This window comes from Lactuca serriola, chromosome 3 (assembly GCF_051521515.1).
Source record: "Lactuca serriola cultivar US96UC23 chromosome 3, Lser_US96UC23_V15, whole genome shotgun sequence".
Lineage (NCBI taxonomy): Eukaryota > Viridiplantae > Streptophyta > Magnoliopsida > Asterales > Asteraceae > Lactuca > Lactuca serriola.
In genome coordinates, this window is record NC_136410.1 from 126,764,194 (window position 1) to 126,772,857 (window position 8,664).

Below are 8,664 nucleotides of genomic sequence, written 5' to 3' on the forward strand. Positions count from 1 at the left end.
AGTTACCATTCATGGTAAAGTATAGTGAGAAAACTCACCTTGCATTGCTGAAGTCCCGCAGACTCCATCCCACACTGGTGAAGTCCTGCAGACTTAACCCCACCTGCTGGATGACAGATTCCCGATCTGTAAATATCAAAAGATCTCCCAATTAATAATTGGGTCTCACTACATAACCATAAGTACATACTTTGGATAATTACTATATTACCCCAGGCTTGGCTTTATTTAAGCCTAAGGCCCAATCCATAGGCCCAAAGTCAATTAGGAATCAAAGCCCAACATGTGGCACAGTTTTCCAAATTGGGCCCAAATCCCTTACATGGGCCTTACCCTTGGCCCATTAAAGTATTTTAGTCAAATTGCTTGACTTTGGATGGCCCATTAATAACCCAATCATCAAGGCCCAATAGAAGGGCCCAACAATAAACCCAAGTGAAAATAGGGTTTTCACATAAAATGACGATTAGGGTTAAGTGTTTCTCACTTAATTCGTTAAAGACTTAATCCATTAAGGACTTAATCCACTAAGTCCATCATTCTTCTAAATAACTCATATGGTGTGATTGGGCTTAATCACACAATTCCCTTCCAATGGCCCAAAAGTGGGTCCCAATAAGTCCAAGCCCATAAATCCAATATTAGGGTTTTCTAAACCCTAATTAGGGTTTCCAACCCCATCTTAGCCCATTAGGCCCAATGATATGTCTTTTGATTAATTTAGGTTCACTAGACTCATTAAGGTTTCACTAGGCCCATTAGTCATCTGTTTGGGCTTTTAGGTCCATTAAGCTTCATTGGGCCCATTAGGGTTCATTAAGCCCATTAAGCCTTATTGGGCCCATTAGGGTTTCTTACTCCCTTGTCCAAACATCCAAACGAGTCAAAACACCATCAAAGCACACCGCCACCCGACACGGCGGCCGGTGGCGGCAACTGGCGGCAGCCACCACCCTACGGTGGTGGTTTGAGTTCTCTTATTATTATTTTGGCACCATTATAATGTACAACTCGATAATACATACACACACACACACACTAAGTAAACACACACCTGCAACCACCCTTGTGTTGGCCGGCGGTGGCACGTGGCGGCAGCCACCACCTCACGGTGGTGGTGATCCCCTTTTTCCAACCAAATAAACTCCCACACACATACTTATAATGGAATGCAACCACACACACCTAAACACGCAGTAAAACATGCACACAGCCTACACTCGGAACAGAAGCGCAGCCACCCTCCTGGTGGCAGTTGACGGTGGCAGAGGCAGTGGTAGGAGGATAAGAAGGTGGCAGCAGCTCACGGTGGAGCAACAATCCCCACGCACACGACAACCACATTGACTGAGCAATCCACAAGAACTGGCGACCATTTACCTTCACTGAAACGCACCGCAGTGACATCATCTACCGGAGATAACGGTGACAGCGGCGTTGTCGTTTTGCTTCCCCTTCATTTTCGTTAGAGCAACGATATCTCATGTCCATCTTCGTCTTTAGCAACCACGGGAGGCACAACGGTGGGTTTTCCCAGTCACACACGTCATGCATAGCGACGAACACAACGCAGTTCACCGGAGGAGAGCAGCGACAGTCGTTTGTCGGCTTCTTATATTGCACTTCGTCGCTGGCAGCAGCTTCGCTGGCGATGTGGTTGCGGAGGACTCCAGCTTTAACGACAAGGAGGCGATTGGCGATAGACATGGCGGCTGGAGAGATAGATAGAGTGAGGGTGGCGGCTGAATGAAGCATCTGGGGTTAGGGTTTCGCATGACATATATACCCGGCACCCTTAAAACATATATCCATAATAACATAAATGGTCCCTCCCCATAGGATTCTTTTCACAGAAAGCCCACAATTTACACTTTCAACCATGGCTTTGGAAATCTTCTTCAAATTAAATCCAATAATTACCATTCAAACCCTCAGCATTAAAATCTTTTACACCTTAGGTACAAAATTTACCAAACAGCCCCCAATATCTTAATTATGACATAATTAGCCCTTCCACTTTATTTCCTTTTAAATTAAATCCAAATAATTATCACGGAGCCCATGTCTTCATAAATATTTACAAACTGAGTCTGGAACTACACTTTTAACACTCAACTTCCAGATTATGACAATTAGCTCATGGGAGACATCCTTTTATATATAATTATTTATTTTAGGGCTTCTATTCGTTCATTAATTTGTTTATTTATTTAATAAATAAACAGGGTGTTACAATTCAAAACTTTGTTCCACCTTGGTTTTATGATAATGTTTCCGATTACAGTTTTATTAATTTAAAAACAAATATTTTTGGTCTTAATTTTGGGACGTTATAGAACAATAACACCATTACGAACAATAATGAAATTTAAACTACAAGGAGTTAGTGAGTGAATTATACCTTGATTAAATTTCACGTGCGAGCTTTCCCTGGAATCCATATAAAATATATTGTCTTGTAGAGGGTGGAACGACATCATTTGAAATAACGATGAGAGATCTGTGAATTGCGATTGTTAATATTGGGAAGCATAACCTCCAAAAGATGTCTAATGATGCAAGGGAGTGTAATGTTGTTGATTTTGACAAAATTGTTGTGTGAAAAGGGGATGGAATGGAACCGAAGGCGGATATAATGGTCATCTGTAGTTGTGTTGCTAAGCACCAAAGGTAGTGCCCGACAGCTGCTGATGAAGACCAAAGGGAGCAGCTGAGGGCTGCTGAAAGACGATAACAGCAGGAGGAGGCCTTGAAAAGGCGTAGCCGTAAGTCAATGTTGGCAGAGCTCCAAGAAGACTCGATTGTTGAGCCATAGTTGGGCTGAGGGCAGAAATACCACCAAAAAGTTTGATTTTGTCCTTAAGCACCTTGAGAACCTGCAAAAGAATTAGAGCTATAAGAAACATTAGAATTACCCCTGGAAACAAATCTCCCATTATTTTTGCCTTTATTAAATTTATATTTCCATTTTCTAGTGGTAAATGCGATGAGTACAATGCAGCAGAGGACGTGAGGGAGGTATCACTAGTAGGATCAATCGATTGTTTGCGAGCTTCGTGAAGGATGAGTATGTTCTTTGCTTCAACAAAAGATGGCAATGGCTTCGTATTCGTGATCATATCAACAATGCTATGGTAGGAGGGTGGTAATTGTCTCAGGATTTGCATTGCATGTTCGATTTCATCAATCTTGGAATCACAACCAGCAAGAGCATCAACAAGATTCTTCGAAGCGTGACAAAACTCGGTAACAGAGGATTATCCTTTCTTTATATTGCGGAATTGCTCCTAGAGTTGAAGCATTCATCACATTTTGTTGTTGAGAAAAAAGTGCTCTAGCTGAGATATTCTTCAGTTGAGGATTACATATTTTTAAAACGTTGAACTAAATTTCAATTAAATACTGGAAAGAACCCCGAGGATTATTCTTCAGTTGCATAAAATGTTTCCTTCATTTTATAGAATAACTATTAATTTTGCTTTTTAGTAAGACTATGTGAGATAATTTGTTTTTATTATTTTAAGAATTGAACAAGGTAACAAAGGTATAAAAAGATGTATGACAAGAATTTCCATCAATATCAATTTAGCTCTTTAACCAAAAACAAATTGAATAAGAACATTACAAATAGATTTATTAGAAAGGATATATATATATATATATATATATATATATATATATATATATATATATATATATATATATATATATATATATATATATATTTTGATTATCTATTCCAAAAGATCAAAATTTCTATAAAGCTTGTTATCGAGCTTTATAGTTCAAGCAACTTCAATTTTTAAATTTTAGTTGATACGTGCAAATTAATTTTGAAACAATTACCACGGATGAACCATATTTTAGGGAATATATATACTTTAAATTAATTTTGACCCAATTAGCATGAATGAACCATATTAGGGGATATATACTTTAAATATAAAATGTATTTATATAGTTATGTAATGACTAATGATTGATAAACTCTCAAAAAAATGTAGAGGCAATTTAATTTCTCCTCAAAAGATTCATATTACGAATTCTTGGTTATTTTTAACAAAATATATACCTCAATATTATCATGCGGTTGTATACTCGCACAACGTGCCTTGCTCAATAAAGTTGGGAAAATACCATAAATAGACAAAAAAAAGTAGGGGTGAATTTCTAAATTTAGTCATAAAATTTAATTTTTCCAGCTATAGACATACATTCCGCGGAGGACCCTCCGTGGACCTCTGCGGAATGACGTCATCTCCGCGGAGTGGTCGAAAATATGATTTTTTAGCCTTTAAAATAGTGCTCTGCGTAGACTCTCTACGGGTACAATAAAAGCTCCGTGGAGCGAGCTGTTTGGATGTCATAAATTCCTCCGCGGAGATGTCTCCGCGGAGCTCCGCGGAAAGAGTAATGTCTCCGCGGAATGGGTGGTTGGAACGACATTTTGAAGGGTTTTTTGATACAAAGTTTCTTTTTCATATTTTTAGTTCCATTTTGGTCGATAGATCAGTTCATTTTCATTTGATTCTCAAAAACAAATATGAGTTTTGTTATTTTATGTAGTGGGGGTTTTTGGCAGATAAGTAATGAGATTAACACTTACTTTAGAACAAAGTTTAACAACTTGGGTTTACTGCTTCCGCCAAATTTTGATTGTCAAATATTGTTTGATTTGGTCAAAAGTAAGGTTAATGTGTTCAATAGTAATATATCATTGTCATTTCAACACCCGGTTTATGGGTATGTTATGAATATTTTAGATGAAGCAGATGTTCATCAACTCAGAAATGTAATTTCTGAAACGAAGGAGATTGTGCATTTGTATTTAGAGGTTTTTCAGGGATTGGTCGAACAGACAGAAGTGGTTGAGAAAGTTGTACCATACAATGTTGAAAATATAGTATCTGATAATGTTGAAGAGTGTCCATAAGAAGAAACTGTGGCATTGAATACGGTTGAAGAAAATTTTTTATATGAGTTTGGAAGACTGACTGACAAAACTTTGTCAGACGGTGAAGAGTTAAATGAAGGATGGTCAGAAGATGAGTTCACACACGGGAAAAAAGCTTCAGACATATTTTACGGTATGCCTCCCATACCTGATTGTCCTGATCCTATTGTTAAACCCCAACCATTTCACAGTTTAGGTCCAAATGATGATATGTTTGTTCGTCAAACATATGATAACAAACAACAACTAATTTTTGCTTTGAGTCTTAAAGCAACCAGAGAAAAGTTTCAGTTTAAGACCAAATATTCTAACAAAAATCGTTATGAGGTATATTGTGAAATTGAGAAGTGTAGTTGGCGTTTATATGCAAAGCGCCTTGATCCCACTGATGAATTTGAAATTAGGACTTTCAACAACGTGCACACATGTTCGTCATTATAGATACACCCTAATCATAAACATGCTAATAAAAAAGTGATGGGTACTATATTGCATGAGATTATGGGAAAAACTTGTTCCAAAGTTTGGAGGCCTAATGAAATATCAAAGGATTTGAATGCTTTGTTGGAAATCAATGTAGATTACAAACAAGCTTGGTGTGCAATACAATATGCTATGGAACTGTTGTTGGGATCCTCTGAAGAATGTTTTTCCAATCTTCCTATTTATTTTCACAATTTGAAGAGGCATAATCCCGGTATAGTGGCGTATATTCAAACAGATTCTGAAGATTGTTTCGAGTGTTGTTTTTATGCCATTGGGAGCACGGAAAATACAAAAAACTTGTTATTTAATATATAATTTTTTTAAACAAATTATAGAGTGTTTATGTGTTCGATTTTTATATATTGCAGATACGAGTGTTCAAACATTTTTTTCGTAAAGTTATAATTATGGATGGTGCCTATTTGAAGGGTGATTTTAAGGGAACCATATTGCATGCAGTAGCTATGGATAGGAACAACCAGATACTGCCCCTTGCGCATGGAATATGCAAAAAAGAGAGTGGTCTTACTTGGACATGGTTTCTTGAAAAGTTGTATGAATGTGTTGGTGATTGTCAAGAATTGACTTTTGTAACTGATAGGGCCGATGCAATTCAGGTTAGTATTGAAAATGTTTTTCCACATGCTCATCATGGGTTGTGTGCTTTTCATCTACTAGGAAACATAGTACACAGGTTTGGGAAAAATGATAAAACAAAAGTGTTGTTTTGGAGGCTTGTGAAAGCTTACGAAAGAAATGTTTTTGAAGAATTGTAGTATAGATTTAGTTCTACTAGGCCGCAAGTAGCAGCGTATCTAAGTGAAATTTCCTGTGCTAATTGTACTAGAGCATATTCGCTGTCGAAACGTTACGATTACATGACCTCAAACAGTGCAGAGTTCATGAATGCTTTATATGTAGATGCAAGGAAGATACCTATAATACCCTTTCTTGAGTTCTTCCATCGTCTTTCACAAGAATGGTGTAACAAGCGTCGCATCGAAGGAGATATGAATTTAATTTTGACTTCAATTAGGTCGAATAATAAGTTAATTATATATATCTTCCTTACAGGGAAACGTTCAACAGTGCTAACCGAGTGGGCTGAAAAAGTAGTTAGTAAAAATGAAGAGTGTATGACGGGATGGTCCGTTTCTGGTGTTCCAGATGCAATATATCAAGTTCATGATTTCAAACATGGTGGCATAGTTGATCTGAGGCAAGAGACTTGTACATGCAAATATTGGGAAGTAACTGGGTTGCCTTGTGGTCATGTCATAATGGTCTTGAAGCACTTGAAAAAAACTAACTTCGGACATCTGACTATAGATGCTTACAAAATGGATACGTATTGAAGTACATATGAGGAGCCGGTTTACCCCCTTCCAGAACCGTGTGATTGGGAGATTACTACTAAGATGATGGTTGTTAAACCCCTGATAATGGATACACGTCAAGCTAGTAGACCGAGAAACAGAAATCGTATCCCGTCACAAGGTGAGGAACCTATAGTAAGAAGGTGTAGTAGATGTGATAGTACAACACATAATGCAGGGACTTGTCCGACATTGTTCCCAAAGAAACAAAAAAAGGCTACAAAAAGTAGTGTGGCATCAGATAGTAACACAAAAGGGAAAGGGAAAGGGACAGAAGGGACTCAGGAGACGCTAGAGACGCACGGGACACAAGAGACACGTTGGACGAGTGGGACATAGAGAGAAGACTATTGTTCAACGTTTGATTTGACTGATTGATGTTGTATTTATAGTTAACTGTGTTTTGTTTTAGAGGACATTAATTTGTGTAGTTTGAAATGGTGTGTTTATTTTAAAGATGATGGGTAATATTATGATTATATTAGTGCATAATTACTAGAATAATAACTAATACTCGAATATAATACATTCAACAAACCAGAAACATATAGTAAACGTACAACAACAATAATTAACTTAAGGGATTTGGAAAGGATACTTTTTTTTCTCCATTGTTATGTAATCATCCCTAATTCTTATTTTATCTTCCATACGGTCCTTTTGCCTACCAAGTTCTATCATTTCTGCATCCTTGTCAGCAAGCCATTTTTCAAACAATTTGATATTCTTCTTAGTTTTTTTTATCCATTCTTCATGATCTTTGATTTTTTTTAGTAATCTCCATCATTTCCTCAACATCTTTGCACTCCGCCGCAATAAGGTCACGACGTTCAGTGAGAGCTCGAGATGAGTCTTTATCTTTTTTTTGTTGTTCTTCAGCCCATTCTAGTTGTTTCAAAGTATCCTCCAACATATATGACTCTCTTAAATCTGGTGATGGGGCAAGAAAAGGGTCGATCAGATCATAATAGAAACAATCAACTTCGTTGCACGAGCAAATATACAAAGTTGAAGACGAACTCATTTTAAAATTTAAAAAAAAATTATAACTTTATACGAAAAATCCATCGACCATCCATGACTATATATAGTCCCTTCCACTCTGCAGAGAGTTGTTGTCGGTCCGCAGAGCTTTTTGTCAGTCCGCAATAATGTTTGTCAGTCCGCAGAGTTGTTTGTCTAGTCGTTGCCATCCATACATTACAATTATGGGAATACAATTATTTATTTAAAGGTAAACATTTTTTATTAAAAAGTAAAGAATGTCAACAAACCATTACAACTACGGTTAACCACCCAACGTCAGTAACTGCAAGTAACCTCGACCAAAACTCAATATCCAGTGTGAGCATATGCAGCCTATGCTTAGTGTTTAGGTTGGAAGAGATCGAATTCCATTCTTTCCAAAAAGTTCACGTACTGGAAGCTTCAACACTGTCGAGCAGGAGATGATTTGAAACATCATTACTCTTTTCATTCACAATGTCTTCATTTGGTTTTTCAGGACTCTTCACCACTTTTTTTTTCTTTGGTTTGGTGATTTTCTTCACTTTTGGTGTGGATTGCAACTAAAAAATTAACATGTTAAATAATTATCAATACATTAATATTTTAAAAAATATATCAAATTTAAAATATGAGTTTTGTACCACTGTGAACGGAGTCCGCTGATACCATGGAACACCCCTCTTCTGTTGCGGCCTAACAATATGAGTCATTTGTTTTGTGTGATGTTCACCCACGTCCGATGACTGCTCAACATGCGTAGGTGTAGGCCCAAATTCCCCCTCCAAACCATGAGTACCGATATCATCATAATCAAAATATGTATCATGGTGATATTTTTCT

General features: G+C 37.2%; 1 protein-coding gene across 1 annotated transcript; it reads left to right on the forward strand.

The window, feature by feature from the left end:
* The first annotated feature begins 6,318 nt into the window (after window positions 1-6,318).
* On the forward strand, window positions 6,319-6,795 carry LOC145095696 (uncharacterized). Its single transcript, XM_079033535.1, has one exon. It carries the CDS (start codon window positions 6,319-6,321, stop codon window positions 6,793-6,795), a length of 477 nt encoding a protein of 158 aa, XP_078889661.1.
* The last annotated feature ends 1,869 nt before the right edge of the window (window positions 6,796-8,664 follow it).